This window comes from Oncorhynchus keta, chromosome 2 (assembly GCF_023373465.1).
Source record: "Oncorhynchus keta strain PuntledgeMale-10-30-2019 chromosome 2, Oket_V2, whole genome shotgun sequence".
Lineage (NCBI taxonomy): Eukaryota > Metazoa > Chordata > Actinopteri > Salmoniformes > Salmonidae > Oncorhynchus > Oncorhynchus keta.
In genome coordinates, this window is record NC_068422.1 from 19,112,928 (window position 1) to 19,139,091 (window position 26,164).

The 26,164-nt window shown below is 41.2% G+C and overlaps 1 protein-coding gene across 1 annotated transcript; it reads left to right on the forward strand.

Annotated features, from left to right (window-relative positions):
- The first annotated feature begins 10,980 nt into the window (after positions 1–10,980).
- Positions 10,981–25,974, forward strand: LOC118361485 (tripartite motif-containing protein 16-like protein). The gene is made up of 5 exons (XM_035741464.2): positions 10,981–11,259; positions 20,808–20,960; positions 23,242–23,413; positions 24,215–24,310; positions 24,502–25,974. The coding sequence occupies exons 1-5, from the start codon at positions 10,981–10,983 to the stop codon at positions 25,140–25,142; spliced, it is 1,341 nt and encodes a 446-aa protein (XP_035597357.1). The 3' UTR covers positions 25,143–25,974.
- The last annotated feature ends 190 nt before the right edge of the window (positions 25,975–26,164 follow it).

Sequence of the window (26,164 nt, forward strand, 5' to 3'; positions counted from 1 at the left end):
TACAGTGTAGACGTTGTTAATGTTGTAAATGACTATTGTTGCTGGAAATGGCAGATTTTTTTATGGAATATCTACATAGGTGTACAGAGGTCCATTATCAGCAACCATAACTCCTGTGTTCCAATGACACATTGTGTTAGTGATATGTAATTTTGTAATCAATGTTCATTAATTTCAATCATCTTAATTGGTCTGAGTTTGTAAAGTTCTGGTTGAAATGAAACAGACAGAATTCCCAGCTCACAACTGATCAAATCCAAGGTTATTTGCGAGAGCTCTCTCGTGCATACACAAAGACTTTCCTTTTATAACATTCTAACCTACGCACATATATACACACTAACATTTGGATTCTCTCTTTTTCTCCTGAAGTCTCACCACAGTTTATTACCACTCAGCTGACAGTTCCAGTCCCCCTCAGATACGGGAAACTTGGAGGGGCTCTCCCTGTCCTATCTCCCCAGAGTTATAGCTGGGTCGGTTCAAACATAGGTTAAGGATCCTCTTTGTTTTCGTTAGGCACACACATACATTCCTCTCTTCCCCCCTTCAACCTAGATGGAGCTGTTTTTATTATTTTTAATTACTCCTTGTTCATGCTACATAACCTCTGATCCCTAATGGTTAAGTTTCCAGGTAGAATTATTTAATCATGTATCTTAACCTCTTCGAGATAGGGGGCGCTCTTTTAATTTTAGGATAAAAAACGTTCCCGTTTTAAACAAGATATTTTGTCACGAAAAGATGCTCGACTATGCATGGAATTGACAGCCTTGGAAAGACAAAACTCTGACGTTTCCAAAACTGCAAAGATATTATCTGTGAGTGCCCCAGAACTAATGCTTCAGGCGAAACCAAGATGAAGTTTCATACTGGAAATGCCCCAGATTCTGAAGGCGCTGTGTTCCAATGTTTCCTTATATGGCTGTCAATGCGCCAGGAATGAGCCTGCCCTTTGTGTCGTTTCTCCAAAGTGTCTGCAGCATTGTGACGTGTTTGTAGGCATATCATTGGAAGATTGACCATAAGAGACTACATTTACCTGGTGTCCCGCCCGGTGTCCTGTGTCGAAATTATTGCGTAATCTGTAGGTCCATGCGCGTTCCATTTCTTCAGAAGAGAAAGTCAACTGCCACGAAGGATTTTATCGTCGAAGATATGTGAAAAACACCTTGAGGATTGATTCTAAACATCGGTTTGCCATGTTTCTGTCGATATTATGGAGTTAATTTGGAAAAAAGTTAACGTTTTAATGACTTAATTTTAGTTTTTTTTCTTACCCAAACGTGATGAAGAATGAAGAAAACGGACCGATTTGTCAACAAATAATATTTTTTGTAAAAACAGAACATTTGCTATCTAACTGAGTCTCCTCATTGAAAACATCTGAAGTTCTTCAAAGGTAAATGATTTTATTTGAATCCTTTTCTGTTTTTTTTTGTGAAAATGTTGCATGCTGAAAGACAGGCATAATCCTATGCTAGGCTATCAATACTGTTACACAAATGCTTGTTTAGCTATGGTTCAAAAGCATATTTTGAAACTCTGAGATGACAGTGTTGTTAACAAAAGGCTAAGCTTGAGAGCAAATAGATTCATTTCATTTGCGATTTTCATGAATAGTTAACGTTGCGTTATGGTAATGAGCTTGAGGCTGTAGTCACGATACCGGATCCGGGATGGCTCGACGCAAGAAGTTAAACCTTCATAAAAGTTAGCTATTCCAATTTGATCATTTTAAAAGGATCATTAGAAAACCCTTTTGCAATTATGTTATCACTGCTGAAAACTGTTGGCCTGATTAAAGAAGCAATAAAACTGGCCTTCTTTAGACTAGTTGAGTATCTGGAGCATCAGCATTTGTGGGTTTTATTACAGGCTCAAAATGGCCAGAAACAAAGACTTTCCTTCTGAAACTCGGCAGTCTATTCTTGTTCTGAGAAATAAAGGCTATTCCATGCGAGAAACTGCCAAGAAACTGAAGATCTCGTACAACGCTGTGTACTACTCCCTTCACAGAACAGCGCAAACTGTCTCTAACCAGAATAAAATGAGGTGTGGGGGGCCCTGGTGCACAACTAAGCAAGAGGACAAGTACATTAGTGTCTAGTTTGAGAAACAGAAGCCTCACAAGTCCTCAACTGGCAGCTTCATTAAATATTACCCGCAAAACACTGCACGCGTGAGTGCATACATTTTCATACTGGTGCCCTGTGGGAATCGAACCCGTTTATGATCTAACATAGCAATAAAACAGGAACTAGGTTTACCACCAGAGGTGTGTTTCCATCAAACAGACTAGTTGTGGATTAAAAAAAAGGCTGTGCGTGATTACATTGTGCACATAAAAAATTACTTTTGTGGTTAAGTTCCCATGTACCAAATAACAAACACAAGTCAAATGAGTTTCCATCGCAATTTCAACTCTACAGATGGTTTTGTTACAAAAACTCTTGCACAATCTGATTTTGGCGCATACTCTCTAGACAAGACCACTGATAAATTGGATAGGGGGTTCTGTGATGAGATATGGATAGAGTGTAATTTAATTTAATAATTGGCAACCAAGAACCGATCATCATGTCATGAGCATTCAAATAGCCTTCCCTCGATATTTAGCCAATTGGACATTTGCATGATCACCGTGCACTTAACCACCATGTGAAGTTCATCATTACTTATTTTATCTGCTTATAAACTTAATGCTTTTCCACAATGTGGTGGAAGGCCCATATCGCGTGACTCCAAGTTTACCTCGATATGATGGTTATTAAATCAATATTTTCAGCATAAAGGCGTTTCCATGGCCATTTCTAACATTCGTTTTATAGACAAAAAGATCCCACCATGTCGAACGAAACTGTCTGTTGATATTTATGAAATTGTATGGACATTTCCTGTTTCTATAAACCCTGTCGTGACCTTTTTGTGTGTCAGGTAAATCTTCCGCATGAAAAATGTTGAATGACACTGAGGGGCAGTGTTTTTACAACTAATGCCGGTTTGTCTGAGACTGATGTCGTGCAGGTGTTTGTACACATGCATATACACACACACACTCATTCAAATAAACACATACAAGAACACACACATACATGTAATAGTGCCAGACATGCACACAAACATATACAGTTGGCATTGCTGTTATGATTTTAGTTGTCCTTGATGTCCTTTGTTTTAAATGTATTTGTTTAATTCTTTTTTTTGCATTGTTTGCAGTCTGTCTTCTTTTTTCTCTTTAGTTCATTCTCTTGGTTGTTGGTGCTTTGGGGGGTTCTTGGGGGTGGGGAATGGAATTAATTGTACACAGATTTCTTTCGAACTTCATGGAATTATAGACAGTTTGTGTTTGATGACTACTCTGCCAAGAGCTGTGACTTGAATAAACGAAATGACTGAGATTGCGTCACAAATGGCACCCTACTCACCACTCTATAGCCAATAAGGCTCTGGTCAAAAGTAGTGGACGATATAGGGAATAGGTTGCCATTTAGGATGTAACCTAAATGCTGCTTTAACTGACTATGGAGATTAGTCAAGACCTCTGAATTGACCTATTTTTACCATAGACAGATGTAGTTCAGTTGTGAGTGCCAATTATTTTGCATTGTCTTTAATTCAAAAGCACATCCTTGTTTGCACTAATTACATTCTATATGTAATAAATAATGTAATAATGTCCATTCAAGTGTGCCATGTTTACTTTTAAAGAAATTACAAGGCAAAACAAGTTCTAGCCTACCAGCTGAGACATTGTAGTTACATAAAATACCAGTTTTTATTGCAAGTAAATACCACATGGGGTTTAGATTAGAAATGCTAAATACCGGTAGGGAATAGTGGGGTATATTGACCCAATGGTTAGTTGTTTCTAGGGAACACAAAATTAATCATGTGACCAAATATTTAGGAAGAGATCATCATTTCATGGAGTCAGTCTGGTATGCAAGTTAAGTCCAAAAAATGGATTTTCACAAAGTCAGATTAATATATTGTGTTACAGGTTTTTATTATGCATGTATCTAAACCAAAGTAGATTGTTTTATATATCCGTTGGGGTCTCTATAAGCTACAATATGAGGTCCTAAACCTAGCATGAAAGTGCATCCTTGTAGCGGTGTGGGCTAGTATAGTAAAGATGTTCGCGTTGGAGTAAGTTGAGCCAATGGCCATGGGGTAAGTTTAGCCAATGGCCACCATACAAATTATGTTATTTTGTCAGTGTAATACATAGTATTTTTGCAATGTGTTTACTAAAAATAATGCATTTTCTTGTTACAGAGCAGATATCATCATGCAGTGTGTATATAAACGTAGAAGTACATTCGAGAAGTAGTAAGGGATAAAAAATAATGACAGAGGGGTTTGATTTCTTTTTTGTCAATATACAATGTCCCAGCTAGCATTTTTGGTTCATTGGAAGTTGTGGGAACAATACAGTTTTGGTTTCCCATTGATCTGGTAATGAAGCCATACATTTCCTGACCAGTAAAACTAAAATGTTTTTTTTCTGAGATCAGAAGTGAAAATGTAGCCTGTTCTGGGAAAGTTCCTTTGTAGGTTGCAGGGAGGTTCTGAGAACGTTTTACTATAATTCCCTGAAAATTATAGGTTGTTTGAAGGAAATTAAATGGTGTTTTCTTGTACATGTTTCAATAAGACTTTAAAAAACACTGCTAGCGTCAGTTAAACATTCAAGCACAGATAGGACACATGGAAATTCATTTGCTTAGACATTCATCATGCAAATACATTTCTTTATTTTATTGTGGCACAGCATCAGTGAGATTTGATCCTACGTATGATCTTCTGTTTTCTATCCATGGAATTAGTACACTGTGCCATCATACAAAGCAGTTACTTTCAGTCTCTTCAAACAGACCCCATTTCAAAGGAAACAAGCACTCATTAAGATCAGGTGTGGCCAATTGTGGGCATGGCCAACATACCTGAACACACAAGATAGAGGATTGATAAAGTTTTGTTGACACTAAGAATGGAATGTGTATGTTTTAAAATCACATTCTTAGAACATTAGTAATGTTTTCTTGTGGTTTTCATGGAAAGTTGTCTTAATGTTCTGAGAACATGACTTTACATAGAACCATGAGAAATCATGTAGAAAACATTCTACTTACGTACTGAAATTCCCACCTAAGAAACATATGGTTCTCAGAATGTTATGTGCTAGCTGGGTATCTTGTACCATTCCCAGAATGTTGTGGGAAGGTTGTATGCAAAATAACCATAGGACAACCATGATCTCACCAAGAAACACATGCTAGCTGGGGTACCTGTGCTAAAGAGAGGAAATGATAGAGTAGCAGAGGCACACAAGTTCTTATCTGATGACATCAAATGCCGAATACAACAGGTACCTTACAGTGAAATGCTTACTTACAAGCCCATGAAAAACAAGTGTTAAGAAAGTATTTACAAAAATAAACTGAAGTAAAACATAATAAATTAAAGAAAAAAGAAAAACAAATAATTAAGAAGCAACAATAAAATAACAGTACCGAGGCTATATACAGGGGGTACCAGTATAGAGTCAATGTGCGGGGGCACAGGTTAGTCGAGGTAATATGTGCAGGCAGAGGTAAAGTGACTATGCATGGATAATAAACAGAGTAGCAGCAGCATAAAAAAGGGGGTGGGGGGGGTGCAAATAATCCATAGCCATTTGAATAGCTGTTCAGGAGTCTTATGGCTTAGGGGTAGAAGCTGTTAAGAATCCTTTTTGACCTAGACTTGGTCTTCCAGTACCGCTCGCCGTACGTAGCAGAGAGAACAGTCTATGACTAGGGTGGCTGGAGTCATAGTCTGAGCTTGCTAAATATATCAAGAATCTATATCTAGACCAGTTTCATAGGCGTAATAGCCTTAAATGCAGGGAACTTGCCTACGAATTGGCACATCAAAACATCATCCCTGTCCCAGACAGGTAGTCAACAAATGGAAGGGTAAGTGATTTGAACAGAGCGATCTGAATGTAGGAATAACTTTAAGAGATACAATATACCACACCCACATTCCATGAATTAAACTTTGACCTACCAGCACCATCACCCACTTAACCCAAGTCTGCTCAACTTACCCTGTCCCTATGTGCAACTTACCCCATACCCAGTGTGTTGTGCCAAGGGACCACTTTCTATGGACAAGCTATGTTTTCAAAACTGCTACGTTGAAAGTGCATTCGGAAGCATTCAGACCCCTTGACTTTTTCCACATTTTTTTAACGTTACAGCCTTATTCTAAAATGGATGAAATAGAAATGTCCCTCAATCTACACACAATACCCCATAATGGCAAAGCGAAACAGTTTTTTTGAAATGTTTGCAAATGTATTAAAAGTAAAAAACAGAAATCCATTATTTACATAAGTATTCAGGCACTTTGCTATGAGACTCGAAATTGAGCTCCGGTGCATCCTGTTGCCATTGATCATCCTTGAGATGTTTCTACGACTTGATTAGAGTCCACATGTGGTACATTCAATTAATTGGACATGATTTGGAAAGGTACACACTTGTCTATATAAGGTCCCACAGTTGACAGTGCATGTCAGTGCTAAAACCAAGCCATGAGGTCGAAGGAATTGTGCGTAGAGCTCTGAGACATTGTGTCGAGGCACAGATTTGGGGAAGGGTACCAAAAAAATGTCTGCAGCATTGAAGGTCCCCGAAGAACACAGTAGCTAGCCTCCATCATTCTTAAATGGAAGAAGTTTGGAACAACCAAGACTCTTCCTAGTGCTGGCTGCCCAGCCAAACGGATTAATCGAGGGAGAAGGGCCTTGGTCAAGGAGGTGACAGAGCTCCATAGTTCTTCTGTTGAGATGGGAGAACCTTCCAGAAGGGCAACCATCTCTGCAGCACTCCACCAATCAGGTCTTTATGGTAAAGTGGGCAGACGGAAGCCAGTCCTCAGTAAAAGGCACATGACAGCCCGCTTGGAGTTTGCCAAAAGGCACGTAAAGTCCCTGATCATGAGGAACAAGATTCTCTGGTCTGATAAAACCAAGATTTAACTCTTTGTTATGAATGCCAAATGTCACATTTGGAGGAAACCTGGCACCATCCCTACGGTGAAGCACAGTGGTGGCAGCATCATGCTGTGGATATGTTATTCAGCGGCAGGGACTGAGAGACTAGTCAGGATCGAAGGAAAGATGAACAGAGCAAAGTACGGAGAGGTCCTTGATGAAAACCTGCTCCAAAGCGCTCAGGACCTCAAACTGGGGCGAAGGTTCGTCTTCCAACAGGACAAGCACACAACCAAGACAACGCAGGAGTGGCTTCAGGTTAAGTCTCTGAATGTCCTTGATTGGGCAGAACTACAAACCTGATTCAGTTACGCCAGCTCTGTCAGGAGGAATGAGCCAAATTCACCCAACTTATTATGGGAAGCTTGTGGAAGGCTATCAGAAACATTTGACCCAAGTTAAACAATTTAAAGGCAATGCTACCAAATACTAATTGAGTGCATGTAAACTTCTGACCCAGTGGGAATGCGATGAAAGAAATACAATTTGAAATCAATCATTGAGCCAATGGCAAGTTGAACAAATTGTTTTCTTCCCAGGTGCAATGCAAAGCATTATCGCTGGGATATGAGGTAACAACAGGGCCTGGCCTATGTTTAAAGTGTTTAAAAAAGTACAAAGTGTTTGTTTGGTGTTACTGTAAGTCTGTGTTAAAATATGTTTAAAATGATTAAAACACAAAAAAGTGATTGTGTTATGGATATAAAGATAGACATGGATTTAAAAAAGGTAGTATAATATTTAATTCAGTACAGAAATTGGTAGCCGGGTTAACTTAGCCTGTCCCGCTGCTCAACTTACCCCATACATGGGTTAAGTTGTGCCAAGACCCCACTATTTTTGGACAAGCTATATTTTAAAAACTGTAATGTTTACATGAGTGCTGATACATTTCCAGGGATACACAACATCTGTAAATATATGTAGATATCTTTGTTAGAAAGAACACTATATGTCCCTTGACGGAGTGATGCTGAATGGCTCAACTTACACCACTCAATGACTGTGGTTAAAAGCTGAATTTTGATAATATTACCATTGTATCAACACGCTTGTCACTCCCTTTCAACAACGTAAAAGATTTGGCACAGTAGGCATCAAGTTACTTGCCTTTTAATGTTGCATAAATGTTTGAAAGGTCTATCATTTTTACTGAAAACGATCCAAGTTATCATAGGCCGTAGAGGATAACTTGGAAATATGTCAATTCCTGGAAACCAAAGGGAAGGATACAGCAGAGCTCCGGGAGCAAAAGTTCCTGTGTGAGCTGGCCTTTCTCTGTGACATCTCGAGCCATCTCGATGAGCTGAACCTGCAGCTTCAGGGGCGGGGGCGCATCATCACAGACATGTACGCTGCAGTGAGGGCCTTCAAAACTAAACTGTGCCTGTGGGAGAATCAGATGCTGCAAGGAAAGCCTTGCCATTTTCCCTGCTGCCAATCCATAAAAGCGCAGATCTCTACCGCTGTGTTCCCATGCGCACAGTTTGCTGAAAAATGCACCAACCAACATCCAAATGGAGCTGATTGAACTCCAGTGCAACGACACGCTGAAGTCAAAGTATGATGCTGTGGGCGCCGCACAGTTTCCACGGTTCATCCCTGACACAATGCCTCAGCTTCGCACCCAAGCTGCTCAGATGCTCTCCATGTTCGGCAGCACTTATCTATGCGAGCAACTTTTCTCCTCGATGAAGATGACCAAAACAACTCACAGGAGACGTCTGACTGATGAACATCTTCGCTCGATACTGAGGATTTCTTCAGCTCAGAGCTTGAGCCCAGACATTGATGAACTAGCATCCAAGAAGAGATGCCAGGTATCTGGCTTGGGCACATCAGATTAGACCAGTGTGCAATATTTAACTTTTTCTTTATGCACTTTTTCTTGCTACAAGGCATGGGCTTGAATGGTTGATTGATTTATTATCATTTTATTTGTAAAATTATTAGCCAGTGGAAAAAGTTGATTTTGGTATTTAAATCAGAAGGCTCCAAATAGAAAAGAGGCATACAATTTTTATTTAAATTTTATTTATTTAATAAATGAATGCCATTGATGTGTTTTTTCATTTGAAATTCGATTTTGCATGTCTCCACTATTAAATTATATATTGTATGGTAATAAGCGATGCTTGTTCCATATTCAATGTTAAAGCAAAACTTGTTTGGGTCCATATTAAAAGGTTAATTTGTTCAATGTTGGCCCGTGGCTTTGTTCAGGTTTTACATTTTGGCCCACTGGGTATTTGAGTTTGACACCCCTGCCGTAGACGCTATCAATTGCCTAACTTATAAGCTTAGGCATATTTTTGCACAACATGATTTTGCATTCAGAAGGGATAACTTGAAATAACATGATGTAGGTTAATTAAATAATAAAAATAAAATTATTTATTAGCCTAGTTGTTATAAGTATTTAGGCATATCATGTGAATTTGGCCTAATGTGAAATCATTGTCAAACGCACAAAATATTTTGTCTCATATTGGTCTATAATTTATGGGTTGGTAATGTGGAAATATCAAAACATCCTTTTAACAACTCCAAACCAATTGCCTGTCTATGGTGCAGGAACCACTGACCCACTGCCTTTTTCTATTGTCAAGACACCTGCTGGTAACTGCTTAGGATAGGCCTTGAGGTCTCCATAATATCTGCCGACTAGGTGTAACGCTTATGACTAAAGAGGCTTCGTGCATAGCTTTTATTTTTTGCACATAAGAATAGGAGTAAATTCTCTATTCTCTAGTCTCTATTCTCAGCACTTACGACCAATTTTTCTACTCTGAGATACTTTGTGGATATGGGCCCTGGCCTCGTAAATCTCAAAGATTCAATCAATACTTGCCTTTGAATTGAACTTCCCTGCATTTCAGAATTTTGAAATTGACCAACCGCTTGGAAATATGAAGGACAAGCCTATTCCTCTTGTAGGATACCCTAGTTTTCAGAAAATATGGGGAATCAATGAATAATTAAAGGCTTGAGACACCTTTGTATAATCATCTGATAGTGTTATCGTCAATTATCAAGTCATGATCAACTCCAGCATTAAAACAATTACACACAGATGAGAGCAGTACTACACCTCTGTGTACGATCTGTAACATGAGTTCCACCCATGTTGCTTCTTTTTCTCTGTGATCTGACACACAAGGAAGTAAAAGGGGAGGGCTCCCACATGAAAAAAATACATCAGTTTACTATAGAATACTACCCTACTTACTATAGAATTCACATAGTTGAGGTGTGGCTTGGGAGACTCCAGAGGGATCCAGGAAGAAACTGACTCGGGTTAGCTAGAGGCAGATGCAGAACAGGAGCGGCTGAGGAAGTTCGTCTCAAGAGAGTAAGAGAGCAGAGGAAACTGTAGAGAGAGACATGGCAGACACAGAAAACAAGTCAAAATCCAAACCAGACCAGAAACTCTGCTGCACTGTGTGTTCCAGTGCTCTCAATAAGGATTACCTCACTACCTGTGGCCACTCAGTCTGTGCCTCCTGCTTGGGGAAGAAAGGTAAAGGCTGTCCTGAGTGTCTACAGAGCTCTGGCAAGCCTGAAACTGCACCTGTGGAACAGAATGGAACGTTGAATGGAATGGTGGCTGAGTCTCCACCGGTGATCAAAACCAAAGAAAAATATGAAAAGGACATAGAAGCCCAGGATTCAAAGACCGCAGAGGAAACAATGATAAAGGAAGACCTGAAGGAAGCAGAGGACCCTAAAAAAACAGAGGAAGAGAAAATGAAAGAGAGTGACCCTCCACAGCCTGCAGAGGAAGTGAATGAGGATGGGGTGAACAAGAAAACAAAGGAGGAGAAAGCAAAAAAGAGAACGCAAAGGGAGAAGACAAGGCAAACGAAGAAGAGGTCAAGGAAGAGGTGAAAGTAGAGTCGTTGGGACTCGATGATGTTGTGTGTGACTCATGTATGGAGACAAGCCCGTGCATGGCCCTAAAGTCGTGCCACACCTGCCTTGTGTCCTACTGCGAGGCCCACCTCAGGCCCCACTTGGAGAACCCCAAGTTCCAGAAACACCGTCTGGTGGAGCCGCTGAGGGACATCGAGAGACGGACCTGTGAGATTCACAAATGGTCCCTGGAGCTGTTCTGCTGTTCTGATGCTGTGTGTGTCTGTCCGGACTGTGTGACAGAAGACCATAGGGGACATAACACTGTTCCTGTGTTAGAGGCGCGCAGAACCATAGAGGTATTGCACTTTCTCTTCTGCATGCAATCTTTCACCCTCTCTTATTCTCAGTTTAGAGTGGAATAAAAACTCACTTCTCTCTAAACAGGATGTTTTGTTCACAAACTCATCCAAAGCTTTACAACAGGTGTGGAAGTCTAAAACATCCAGGAACATTTCACCAGCATGAGCACGTGTTGTAATACATTGGCTATTGCCATGGTAGCCTGCACTGAGCTTGTATAGTTGGTGGTTGAAGATATCCCTCTAGTGGTGTGGGGGATGTGCTTTGGCAAAGTGGGTGGGGTTATATCCTTCCTGTTTGGCCCTGTCCGGGGTGTCCTCGGATGGGGCCACAGTGTCTCCTGACCCCTCCTGTCTTAGCCTCCAGTATTTATGCTGCAGTAGTTTATGTGTCGGGGGCTAGGGTCAGTTTGTTATATCTGGAGTACTTCTCCTGTCCTATTCGGTGTCCTGTGTGAATCTAAGTGTGCGTTCTCTAATTCTCTCCTTCTCTCTTTCTTTCTCTCTCTCGGAGGACCTGAGCCCTAGGACCATGTCCCAGGACTACCTGACATGAGGACTCCTTGCTGTCCCCAGTCCACCTGGCCATGCTCCTGCTCCAGTTTCAACTGACCTGAGCCCTAGGACCGTGCCCCAGGACTACCTGACATGAAGGCTCCTTGCTGTCCCCAGTCCACCTGACTGTGCTGCTGCTCCAGTTTCAACTGTTCTGCCTTATTATTATTCGACCATGCTGGTCATTTATGAACATTTGAACATCTTGGTCATGTTCTGTTATAATCTCTACCCGGCACAGCCAGAAGAGGACTGGCCACCCCACATAGCCCGGTTCCTCTCTAGGTTTCTTCCTAGGTTTTGGCCTTTCTAGGGAGTTTTTCCTAGCCACCGTGCTTTTACACCTGCATTGTTTGCTGTTTGGGGTTTTAGGCTGGGTTTCTGTACAGCACTTTGAGATATCAGCTGATGTACGAAGGGCTATATAAATAAATTTGATTTGAATTTGATTTATTAGTATCCTTAATGATAATATGGCAAAATTCATAATTTGTCCATAAAAAGTATATAAAGAAGATGTCCTTCATCAGTCCACATGTTCTTACCCAAGTCTTATGCCATAATGAATTTGGCTTGCATCAAAGGCAGCTGCTCTTATTTAAAGTAATAATGAACTTGTATCAACTAGAGCCTTCACACATTTGACAACAGCTAGGCTATATATAGTAGGGTCTGACTGGTTGTAGGTCATGTTAGCACTTCTGTCAGCCAGGACATGGAGAATGATGGAGCCCCACTATGTTGTTTTGGTCTCAGTCTATAGTCACTGTAAGGACACACTGCTTTTTTAAATAAAGTTGACTTTTCATATCGACTGCAAAGACAGGATTACTTTTAATTCAATTACAGGGATATTCCCATATAAAAAAGGTTGTCCTATATCACTGTGTGATTATTGTCCAAGTTTCACAGTACAGTAGTACATTCTGGAAACTCTGGACTAACATATACAGTTTAGCACTCAAACAAAAACACCACACGGAGACAGCAAATCAAGAAAACAGAATGGAAAATCTGACCAAAATAATATATTGACTGACATTCTTAGTGCATTCGGTCACAGAGAGAGCTTCAACCCCTGCTGGTACAACACAGCAAATTATCCCGTGTTAAATCAACACTGAGAGTGTTAAATGTAACTGTTCCAATGTCTATACGGGTCTACACTTTTCAGTGTTAAATTAACACATTGCTTAGTGTAAAGCCTTAATTGTATATTTCCCAGGTTGACTTGCCTTTCGAGTGGATTGTAGAGTTACTACCCATGGCTGTATTGATTAATGACAGAGACATGGTTGTTGCAGTCATACATGTTTTAGTCCTATAGCCTTCACCAAGTGAGATCCGAAGCAAATATATATTATCATTAAAATGTATATATTTAAGTCAATAGGATACATATTTCATATTGCCTTATTTTGAGGGCCTAGTTTTGCCCTAATACTGCAGCCTGAATCTCCTGGTTTACATGCCACAGACAATTTCACCACAAAAGCTGGATTCAAATAGGAATTACACATCACCTTGCAAGCTAGCATAATGTGACTTGCATGCCTGATGTGGCCTGTAAACCATGTATTTCAGGCCATTATATTACACTCAGGCAAAAAGGTTTAGATTTGTTCCTAAAGGGGTACAAACACTTCAAATCAAAGTTTATTTGTCACTTGCGCCGAATACAACAGGTGTAGACCTTACAGTGAAATGCTTACTTACAGGCTCTAACCAATAGTGCAAAAAAGGTATTAGGTGAACAATAAATAGGTAGGTAAAGAAATGTAACAGTGAAACGACAGGCTATATATAGTAGCGAGGCTACATACAGACACCGGTGAGTCAGGCTGATTGAGGTAGTATGTACATGTAGATATGGTTAAAGTGACTATGCATACAATATATGATGAACAGCGAGCGGGTGGTGGGTGGCGGGACACAATGAAGATAGTCCGGTTAGCCAATGTGAGGGAGCACTGGTTGGTCGTCACTGTAGTGGTACCCTTTAGTTATAAGTGCATAATTGTACCCCAGTTCATACCTCAGGCCACATCAGGCATGGAAGTAGGGTTGCAAAATCCCTGTGACTTTCACAAAATTCCAATATTTTCTGCTTCCTTTTCCATCAAATTTCCAACCAGGATTTCTGGAAAACCTGGGAATTTTGCAACCCTACCTGCAAGTGGGTGCGTTACTCAAAAATTCAAATCAAAACAGTAACTCTATCTGTTTGAGTAAAAATACAAATTCACTTTAATTAACTGTACTCAGATAATGCATAGTATGTGCAATGGTTTTCCTCAAAAGTTCTGAGTAATGACAGCACGTTGGGCTTTACAGTGTAGCTCACACCTGTTATTTGCACAGTGAGTTAAAATGCCATTCCTTAAGTAAACATATGAATGTATGACAATCCAAGAAGTCAATATTTGACAATAGTCATGCAAAAACTCAATTACTAGCTGAATCTGTGAGAATTTACATGCAGCTGCAATAAGCTCATATTCTGAACTAAACTCAAAGTATGACTGAGTGGGGAAAGCTCCTCTTCGTCAACAGCTCATTCCTCATGTTCTTCGTGTCATCCTGAGCAAATGCCTCTTTTGAGGAATTACATAATGGAATAAGGGTGGGATTGAACAGGAGGCAGACTCTTCTGTCAGTGCTGACCAATAACATTATACAACAGTTTGTGCCATGTATCTAGATGTATCTAATTATCTTTGTTGAGTTACTGTTTAATGCTGGCTCAGGGAACATCAAAACAAGATATTTTGGTAACATTTGAGACACATGATTTGACTCAGTTTCCCTTTTTGGGTTCTAACTTGTCTCGCAACATAACAAGACACAACAGATGAATAGCTGTAAGTAATGTTTTGTGACGTGAGATATGCGTCTCTGTGCCAAATTACGAGACAATATAGGACAATAGAATTCCCTTCAGGAGAAGGTGTCGACATTCTGGACTGAACGATGGCCCTGTCTTTGACATAATTCAAATTTACACATCTACAAATGGTTTAAACCCAAAGAGGTCGAGTGGCTTTGCTGTTCCTGTCTTTAGAACAAAGGTGTGGGTCTTTTCAGAGCATGTTCAGACCTGAACAGGAATCTACTGAGGGGAAGGGAGAGGGAAAGACACAAGTGCAGATGTTGAGTAACCTGGTCCCAGTTATGTTTGTGCTGTTTTTCTAACTCCATCCATGACAAGGACCATAGGTAGTTGGCAAGACAGCACAATCAGATCTGGCACCATGCTAGAATGTGGAAATGCAACATTGAAAGTCACACACTGGCTGACTGGGAGGTTTTCAAAGTGTTGCCTTTCAATAGGGTGCTCATAATGATCACACATCTCATCCACAGCCAAGGTTGGGGAGTAACGGATTACAAAAAAAAACTAGCTGTAAAAATGTAGGTTTCGACAAGGGTTCAACTAAGATCCTCAAAGTTCTTTGAAGAACCTTAGGGTTCTTGACACTGTAAATGGCCCACAAAAGGTTTTTCAAAGAACCACATAGGAGGTGGGGGTTCATCAAGGAACCTCCTTAGTTGGTGGGGGTTCTTGCAGGAATGTAACTGCCCAACTGAAACATTTCGATTTGAAAGGACAGCAGATGCAGGCATTTAACTGAGGCACTTTAAATCTTCTCAATTTAAGCTAAGGTTTGTCCCTTGTATGATCTAAATTGATCATGTTTATGATGATAGCATTTATCTTCTCATGTGTGTGCCAATCTTTCTAAAACAGAAAATGGACACAATTCAACGGATATCAATCAACAAAGAGGTCAGAATATATAGGCTATAAGAATATGTTGGAGGCTAGCTGTATTGCGTGCAGATGAACTGCACACTTTTGTGCCCGTGTCTGCAGGTATACTTATGAGGAGGCATTCAAAGGTATGTCAATTGGTATTGGTATGTTATGCAGATCACATTTACCATCCTCCTCCCTTACCTCTTCAATTAATATCCCATAGGCATCTACATTACGGACATGGTATGTGTATGAAAACCATTATCAAAATAGTTTTTTTCATTCACATTCACCACAAAAACCACCATGTGCAAGTTGTTAATAGTCTGTATTATTACTATTTTTTGGATTCACAGACTTAACCCTTCCTACACCTCTGATGAATATAACAGGAAACCTGTTTCATCACCATGCACTGCAAAATCATTCTGGCTATGGATTCAGAGAACATCAACACATTAACACGCCAGAGGATATACCCATTGGACTTGGGGCTCTGCTGGGAGTTTACCTCATATTTAGATTTTTTTTTATTCTGCTTTGCCAATAAAATCATAAACATTGAGAACTAAAATATTGGGTAAGGGAGGAGGATAACATACCAATAGACATACCTATACCAGCAAAAATATTTCACTCAGATTAGATACTTTTGAAAAATAGACGTTTACTTCTAGGATTACTTTCACTGTTTTCTGAATTAAATGTATTTATAAAGCCCCATTTACATTAGCAGATGTCACAAAGTGCTATACAGAAACCCAACCTAAAACCCCAAATAGCAAGCAATGCAGATGTAGAAGTACGGTGGCTAGGAAAAACTCGAAATGCAGGAACCTAGGAAGAAACCTAGAGAGGAACCAGGCTCCGAAGGGGTGGTCTGTCCTCTTCTGGCTGTGCTGGGTGGAGATTATAAGAGTACATGGGTATTTAAAGCCAGATTGTTCTTCAAGATGTTCAAACGTTCATTGACGACCAGCAGGGTCAAATAATAATCACAGTGGTTGTACAGGGTGTATCATGTCATTACCTCAGGAATAAATGCCAGTTGGCTTTTCATGGCCGAGCATTCAGAGGTCGAGAGAGCAGGTGAGGAACAGAGATAGAGTCAAAAACAGCATGTCCGAGACTAGCTAGATCTCTTCCACCACATGAGGGGGCTCAAAACTGGACAGGAAGATCACGTATGTAACTCAACCCACTCAAGTGACAACCCTCCTAGGGATGACATGGAAGAGCACTAGTAAGCCAGTGACTCAACCCCCGTAATAGGGTCAGAGGCAGAGAATCCCAGTGGAGAAAGGGAAGCCGGCCAGGCAGAGACAGCAAGGGCAGTTTGTTGCTCCAATGCCTTGCCGTTCAACCTTTGCACCCCTGGGCCAGACTACACTCAATCATAGGACCTACTGAAGAGATGAGTCTTCAGTAATGACTTAAAGGTCGAGACCGAGTCTACGTCTCTCACATGGATAGGCAGATCTTTGCTAAAAAATGGAGCTCTATTGGAGGAAGCCCTGCCTACAGCTGTTTGCTTTGAAATTCTAGGGACAATAAGGAGGCCTGCATCTTGTGACCGTAGCGTACGTGTAGGTATGTACAGCAGGACTAAGTCAGAGAGATAGGTAGGAGCAAGCCCAAGTAATTCTTTGTAGGTTAGCATTATAACCTTGAAATCAGCCCTAGCCTTAACAGGAGAGAGGCTAGCACTGGTGTAATATGATCACATTTTTTGGTTCGATTCAGGATTCTAGCAGCCGTGTACTAACGGAAGTTTATTTAGTGCTTTATCTGTTTAGCCGGAGAGTAGAGCATTGCAGTAGTCTAATCTATAAGTGACAAAGCATGGATTAGCTTTTCTGCATAATTTTGACAAAAAGTTAGATTTTTGCAATATTATGAAGATGGAAAAAAGCTGTCCTTGAAATATTTGTGATATGTTCATCAAAAGAGAGATCAGGGTCCAGAGTAACGCCGAGGTACTTCAGTTTTACAGCTGTACAACCATCAAGATGAATTGTCAGATCCAATTGCAGATATCTTTGTTTCTTGGGAACTATCATATCTGTTTGGTCCAAGTTTAAAAGTAAAACATTTGCCGCCATTCACTTCCTTGTGTCTGAAACACAGGCTTCCAGGGTAGGCAATTTTGGGGCTTCACCATGTTTCATTGAAATGTACAGCTGTGTGTCGTCCGCATAGTAGTGAAAGTTGACATTGTCTTTCCGAATGACATCACCAAGAGGCAGAATACATAGTGAAAACAATAGTGGTCCAAAAACGGAACCTTGAGAAACACCGAAACTTACAATTGATTTGTCAGAGAACAAACCATCCACAGAGACTAACTTATATCTTTCCAACAGATAAGAACTAAATCAGGCAAGAACTTGTCCGTGTAGACCAGCGTTCCTTAAAGTATGGGTCGCAACGTAAATGTATATTTATTTAATTAATGCTCAATTTGGTAGCTGCGGGATTGGGAGAGATAGAGGGTGATGCCCGTGTGCTTCGTGGTTTTCCCAGATCTTTATTCTTGAAGATCACTCTGCGATCCACAAGCTGCAGTGCTGTTGTTCAGCAGCAGACGATGCGCCACTGACTTGTCATTCCCACTCGACATCACCCACCGTCATGAAATGGACTCATGCTAGCCACAAGTTCTGACTGAGCTCAATCGTCATGAAACACAAATACAGTGATGACTTTCTCTTTCAAACACACTTTGAGAAATAACGAGGAGCACCCACAATGTGTTTTGTATGGGAAGTACTTAGTAATGAGTCTCAAAAATATTTTTTAATAAAACGACATGTCCTGACCAAACATCCACAACATGACGTTAAAGCCAGGGAGCTCTTTCAGAACAGGGCAGAATGCTTCAGGAAACAGTGCTTCGAAAGTGGAAAAGTGAACTAGCAAAGCATTGTTGTCACTTTATAACAGGCGATGATGAGCAGAAATAAGGGAGTACTATCTCTTGTAGTAGATGTGAGATTCTCTTTCAAACAATCCCCTGGCCTTGTAAAGTTACACAGCTAATAGCTAACATTAGCCGAAGCAAGCTAGCTAGCTACTGATAAAACACTAGGAAACAGTACAGATGAAGGTGAAAGATTCAGGCCTACTGTACATTTTACTGTATAAATTGTTAAAACAAGTCTAGGTTGGAACTGTTGATGTTAAAATACAAGTAATAATTCTTATTCTGAACTGGAATAAACTGATTGAAGCAAGATGCTTTTTGAGGCAAACACTCACAGCTCTGGTTTGCTCATCTACAGCAGGACGTGGTCTCCTGCCTGACTGAGAAAGCAGTAAATGTTCTGATCCAGTCAGGGTTCTCAAGTACAGAAACAGTGTCAATGCTGAACATGACCTTATTATTGCTGTCACGCTCATCGTAATGAGTAGACCAAGGCACAGCGTGAGTAGAGTTCCACATATTTTTTATATACCGAAACTCAACAAAACAAGCACGCACGCACGCACGCACGCACGCACGCACGCACGCACGCACGCACGCACGCACGCACGCACAAACGAACTGTGAAGCTACTGGTGCACACAGGGAACTATCCGTAGACAAGATCCCACAAACACAAATGAGGAAATGGCTACCTAAATATGATCCCCAATCAGAGACAACGATAAACAGCTGTCTCTGATTGGGAACCATATCAGGCCAACATAGACATACAAAAAACCTAGATGACCCACCATAGTCACTATCACGCCCCAACCAACATAGAGAATAAACAGCTTACTATGGTCAGGGCGTGACTATTGCATTGTCAAAAACCTCTTGTTAGGACTTTGTGTATGTGTGTGTTTTCTGGTCTACATCTGTGTGATGTGATCAATCTGTTTATTCCAGTTTAGAATGAAATAAGTTATTGTATTTTAACAGCAACAGTACCAACCTAGACAGGTATGTAAGAGTGTTTTTAATAAAACAAATATTTATGGGCATTTCATTGTTATTTGTTTTTGTCTAAATTGCATTTTCTTTAGACATAAGGGCAATATAATGTACTGATATTTACACATAGTTGAATATTTTCCTAAACTTTGGTCCCAGGAAAGCACAGAATTTCTAATTTGGGTCACATGCTGAAAAAGTTTAAGAACCTATGGTATAGACCAATTAGGGTTTCTAATCTCTCCAAAAGAATATGATGATCGATGGTGTCAAAGCAGCACTAAGGTCTAGGAGCACGAGGACAGATGCAGAGCCTTGGTCTGATGCCATTACAATGTAATTTACCACCTTCACGAGTGCAGTCTCAGTACTATGATGTGGTCTAAAACCAGACAAGCATTTTGTATACATTATTTGTCTTCAGGAAGACAGGGATTTGGTGCGCAACAGCTTTTTTTTTTAAAATTGAGAAGAATGGGAGATGGGAGAGGTACACATCTGGTGGATAGAGAGCCATTTATTATGTTCAGTGATGCAAGTTTAAGTTTGTTCCACCGTAGCAAGTCTGACCAGAAGTCAGAGACCACTATGATGACACACCAAATGCATTTGATAGATGGCGGGAAAAGTAATACAAATAATAAAAGAAGAGCAGGAATATGCTTTTGTAGGCTACAGTCCAAGCTATGTCTTCTAATAAGGTGACTACTGCCGCCAAAAATGTCACCAAAAAAAACAAGAAATAACAAAACAACCGTGAAGCTTATCAGGGCTAACTACCCACACTGAAAGGAGTGAAAAAGAGCTACCTAAGTATGATTCCCAATCAGAGACAACGATAGACAGCTGTCCCTGATTGAGAACCATACCCGGCCAAAACATAGAAATAAAGAGACATAGAAAACAAAACATAGAATGCTCACCCCACATCACAGTGCCCTGACCTAACCAAATAGAAATAAAATGGCTCACTAAGGTCAGGGCGTGACATAATGGCCTAATAATTGCCTCTGTAAGTTGTCTAGAAATCTCACAATACTTCTCATGGCTGTAAGCAATTGTAGGTACATGTTTGTAAATGTCTGGAAGCTTCATTTCTTTCAAAAAATAACATAATCTGATAGTAGAGAAACAGAGAGGAAAACACATTCTTTATGTGATGCAGCAGCATGGTAAATGTTTCGAAAAATTGGTCAACTAAATCCATTTTTACCTACTTTTTAAAAATATATAGTATGACATCATATTTTATGTATGTTTTTTTCACATGAAACAAATGTTCAAATAAACCTAAACCTGAACCTAAACTTAAAGGTGACAGAGATCCTGGAGGGAGAGGACAAGCAAGCTCTCAGACAGACCGAGGGGATCAAGGTACACCTGGAGCAGAAGTGCACTGAGCTGAAGAAGACACAAGAGCAGTTGAAAAAGCTCTCGAAGAACAAGAACGACGTGGACTTCCTACAAGTAAGGTGGTTCTCACATGGCCTGGTGATTTATGATGGTTTATGGTGGAGACTGACATGGAGGTAGTGCCAAGGGAGTCAGTAGTGTTATTCACTCATTCATGGTTCTCATGGTGGTTAGCTTTGAAGTAGTGGCTGCACATACAATTACTTGCAGGGGCCAAGAGCTCTTTGGGGGTTAATCATGAACACTGAGAAGGTTGTGGTGATGGAGTGCTGTGACTCAGCAGTGTTATTCATGAACCTTAACTCAAGCCACAGCGCTGCTATCAGGTGGACTTCCTACAGGTAAGGTGGTTTTCTCTGGTAGGGGTGGATTCTGAGATTGTTGTGGTGACAATGCCAAATGACTCAGTAGTCATTCACAAACTTGAACTGTCGTACAGTGGGGCAAAAAAGTATTTAGTCAGCCACCAATTGTGCAAGTTCTCCCACTTAAAAAGATGAGAGAGGCCTGTAATTTTCATCATAGGTACACTTCAACTATGACAGAAAAAATATCCAGAAAATCACATTGTAGGATTTTTTATACATTTATTTGCAAATTATTGTGGAAAACAAGTATTTGGTCACCTACAAACAAGCAAGATTTCTGGCTCTCACAAACCTGTAACTTCTTCTTTAAGAGGCTCCTCTGTCCTCCACTCGTTACCTGTATTAATGGCACCTGTTTGAACTTGTTATCAGTATAAAAGACACCTGTCCACAACCTCAAACAGTTACACTCCAAACTCCACTATGGCCAAGACCAAAGAGCTGTCAAAGGACACCAGAAACAAAATTGCAGACCTGCACCAGGCTGGGAAGACTGAATCTGCAATAGGTAAGCAGCTTGGCTTGAAGAAATCAACTGTGGGAGCAATTATTAGGAAATGGAAGACATACAAGACCACTGATAATCTCCCTTGATCTGGGGCTCCACGCAAGATCTCACCCCGTGGGGTCAAAATGATCACAAGAACGGTGAGCAAAAATCCCAGAACCACACGGGGGACCTAGTGAATGACCTACAGAGAGCTGGGACCAAAGTAACAAAGCCTACCATCAGTAACACACTACTCCACCAGGGACTCAAATCCTGCAGTGCCAGACGTGTCCCCCTGCTTAAGCCAGTACATGTCCAGGCCCATCTGAAGTTTGCTAGAGAGCATTTGGATGATCCAGAAGAAGATTAGGAGAATGTCATATGGTCAGATGAAACCACAATATAACTTTTTGGTAAAAACTCAACTCGTCGTGTTTGGAGTACAAAGAATTCTGAGTTGCATCCAAAGAACACCATACCTACTGTGAAGCATGGGGGTGGAAACATCATGCTTTGGGGCTGTTTTTCTGCAAAGGGACCAGGACGACTGATCCGTGTAAAGGAAAGAATGAATGGGGCCATGTATTGTTAGATTTTGAGTGAAAACCTCCTTCCATCAGCAAGGGCATTGAAGATGAAACGTGGCTGGGTCTTTCAGCATGACAATGATCCCAAACACACCACCCGAGCAATGAAGGAGTGGCTTCGTAAGAAGCATTTCAAGGTCCTGGAGTGGCCTAGCCAGTCTCCAGATCACAACCCCATAGAAGATCTTTGGAAGTAGTTGAAAGTCTGTGTTGCCCAGCAACAGCCCCAAAACATCACTGCTCTAGAGGAGATCTGCATGGAGGAATGGGCCAAAATACCAGCTACAGTGTGTGAAAACCTTGTGAAGACTTACAGAAAACGTTTGACCTCTGTAATTGCCAACAAAGGGTATATAACAAAGTATTGAGAAACTTTTGTTATTGACCAAATACTTATTTTCCACCATAATTAGCAAATAAATTCATTAAAAATCCTACAATGTGATTTTCTGGATTTTTTTTCTCATTTTGTCTGTCATAGTTGAAGTGTACCTATGATGAAAGTTACAGGCCTCTCTCATCTTTTTAAGTGGGAGAACTTGCACAATTGGTGGCTGACTAAATACTTTTTTGCCCCACTGTATGTGCTGCGTAAGCGCTGCTATCTTACGTATTAGCTATATCATGAAGCATGACTAAGGTAGAACTAACCTAAAGTTGGACCCAAGCCATGCTTCAACATTCTTTTTTCAAGGCTGCCATTAACGTTAAGTAAATAAGTAAGCTTTGGACAACCCAGAATGGCCCATAGGGGCATGCACCTATCTCCTGTTTCTGTAGTGCAAGGCAGCTTGATGTACAAGTATGGACATGGCGACATTAATGACAGTTCATCGTTATTTGCCAACGAGGTCCAAAATAGTGAACGAAGCTGTGTGTGTGTTTTACAGGAGTACTCTAAGTGGAAGAAGGACAGCCCTGACATTACCCTACCTGGGTTCTACATCGGCCTTATGGACCGGCTCAACTCCTTCAGCCGAGTAATTGTTACCTCCACACAGGAGCTGTGTGAGAAGCTGCTGTCCAATTACATAGAGACACTCAAAGAGACCTGCAAAAATGGTGAGTGCAGTCACCGTTTGGCGAGCAAAGGAAAAAACTGCCATAGCGGCTGGCGGCAAGCCTCAGCAATTCCCGATCTATGTTTATTTGCTGGGAAGGGTCAGCACCACAGGAGGCTGCTGAGGGGAGAACGGCTCATAATAATGTCCAGAACTGAGTGAATGGAATGGCATCAAAAACCTGGAAACCGTGTGTTTGATGTATTTGCTACTATTCCACTGATTCTGCACCAGTCATTACTACGAGCACGTTCTCCCAAATTAAGGTACCACAAACCTCCTGTGGTCAACACACCACGGCATCCCTCACCCTGGTCATACAGAAAGGAGTAAGTAAACAGGAAGTGACAGTGTGACAAGAGAAAGAATAACACTTCAGCTTTGTGCTCCAGATAGCCAGGGAGATCATATGTGTTCATACTTCTCTGCAGACCTGATCAATCCTTCAGACAGTGTGTCATACAGTAGGTGTAGTGCTCTGATAACAACAGGTTGACTGAAGTCTCAGAAAGATAAAAACAGTTGAGAGCGTCTAATCTTGGACTGTCTGTCACTAGAGTGAAGCCCAGCTGTGAGCTGTGTGAGTCAACACATTTGAGACATCAAGGACAAAAAAATGTTGCCTGAAGGAGATTAGTATTACAGTGACTATGTGTTCTTTCATGCACAATGTCATATTTGTACTTGCAGAAAAAATAACTACATTCAAATGGAAAATTCATGCCTGGGAGTTAAAAAGTTAAGTTGGCCATGTGATTTTTTACATTAAAACATGTTATTTTTTTCTCTCTCTACTCTTCAGACAGGATGGGGATAAAAACCACAGTCCATGAAACAATCGCAGCAAAACAGAACATGACTGTGCCAGACCCAAAGACGCGGGATGACTTCCTAAAGTGTAAGTCTCTTCTATACCATTCAGGTCCTTACAGAAGCAAAACAATCCTTCAAATCACTTGAACGCTCATGTATTATTGCAGTATTGTTGTTTAGGATGTGTAAAGTTAGCCTTGCCTAAGTTGTTGATCCTGTTTTGCAATTCTTTCTCATTACTGTTATGTTGTTGTTATTCTTTCTCACGCTGTGCAGATGCAGCGCCTGTGAGTTTTGACGCAGACACGGCCCATAAGTTCCTGCGTCTGACTGAGGAAAACAGGAAGGTGACCAACACCACACCCTGGCAACACCCGTACCCCGATGCCCTGGAGCGCTTTGAGAACTGGCGCCAGGTACTGGCCACAGAGAGCTTCTATGTTGGTCGACACTACTTCGAGGTGGACGTGAGCGGTGAGGGCACGTACGTCGGACTCACCTACAAGAACATCGATCGCAAGGGCCCAAAGAACAACAGCTGCATTACCGGCAATGACTTCTCATGGTGTCTACAATGGAACGGCCGCAGCTTCTCTGCCTGGCACAGTGATGTGGAGACTCCTCTGAAAGTGGAGAAGTTCACACGTATTGGGGTCTATGTGGAATTCAGCTGTGGCCTACTGGCCTTCTATGGGGTGGATAATGCTGTCGGCATGACCCTCATTCACAAATACAGGGCTGACTTTCTGGAGCCTCTCTACCCAGCCTTCTGGCTGTCGAAGAAGGAGAACGTGATAGAGCTTGTTGGACCTGGGGAGTCGCTCACACTGAAAAGCCCTTCTCCTCCTAACTCACCACCAAACACTGATGTTGCACCCCCCAGCCGTTTCACAGTATCTTCTGTTGTTGATCAATGATTCATTTGTCAGTGGTAAATTTCCCCTGTCAACCCTAAAAAGTTTCAGAATGCAAGAAGAAATGGAAAAGGAAGTGCATCAGCCTGCCCCATACATGTGCATATACTTGTGTAAATATTTCTGTTTTTATTTTTAATACATTTGCAAAGATTTCCAAAAACTGTTTTCCACTTTGTCATTATGGGGTATTGTGTGTAGATTGATGAGGGGAATTTTTTATTTTATCCATTTCAGAATAAGGCTGTAACGTTCCACAATGTGGAAAAAGTTAAGGGCTCTGAATACCTTCCGACTGCACTGTATATCCCAATAAGGTGACACTAGATTTGTAAATTATTTTCTAAATAACATTTGCCTTTGTCAATGGTGTATTGGAGTCAAAGTCAGGTGCAGGAGAGCAGAGTATTATGAACAGGTGCACTTTTATTAAAGTTCAAAAAATGAGAGCACTACATAAATAGTACATAACACGTTCAACACGCGCTCTCACCACTGGTGTCCCCCAGGGCTCTGTTCTAGGCCCTCTCCTATTCTCGCTATACACCAAGTCACTTGGCTCTGTCATAACCTCACATGGTCTCTCCTATCATTGCTATGCAGACGACACACAATTAATCTTCTCCTTTCCTCCTTCTGATGACCAGGTGGTGAATCGCATCTCTGCATGTCTGGCAGACATATCAGTGTGGATGACGGATCACCACCTCAAGCTGAACCTCGGCAAGACGGAGCTGCTCTTCCTCCCGGGGAAGGACTGCCCGTTCCATGATCTCGCCATCACGGTTGACAACTCCATTGTGTCCTCCTCCCATAGCGCTAAGAACCTTGGCGTGATCCTGGACAACACCCTGTCGTTCTCAACTAACATCAAGGCGGTGGCTCGTTCCTGTAGGTTTATGCTCTACAACATCCGCAGAGTACGACCCTGCCTCACACAGGAAGCGGCGCAGGTCCTAATCCAGGCACTTGTCATCTCCCGTCTGGATTACTGCAACTCGCTGTTGGCTGGGCTCCCTGCCTGT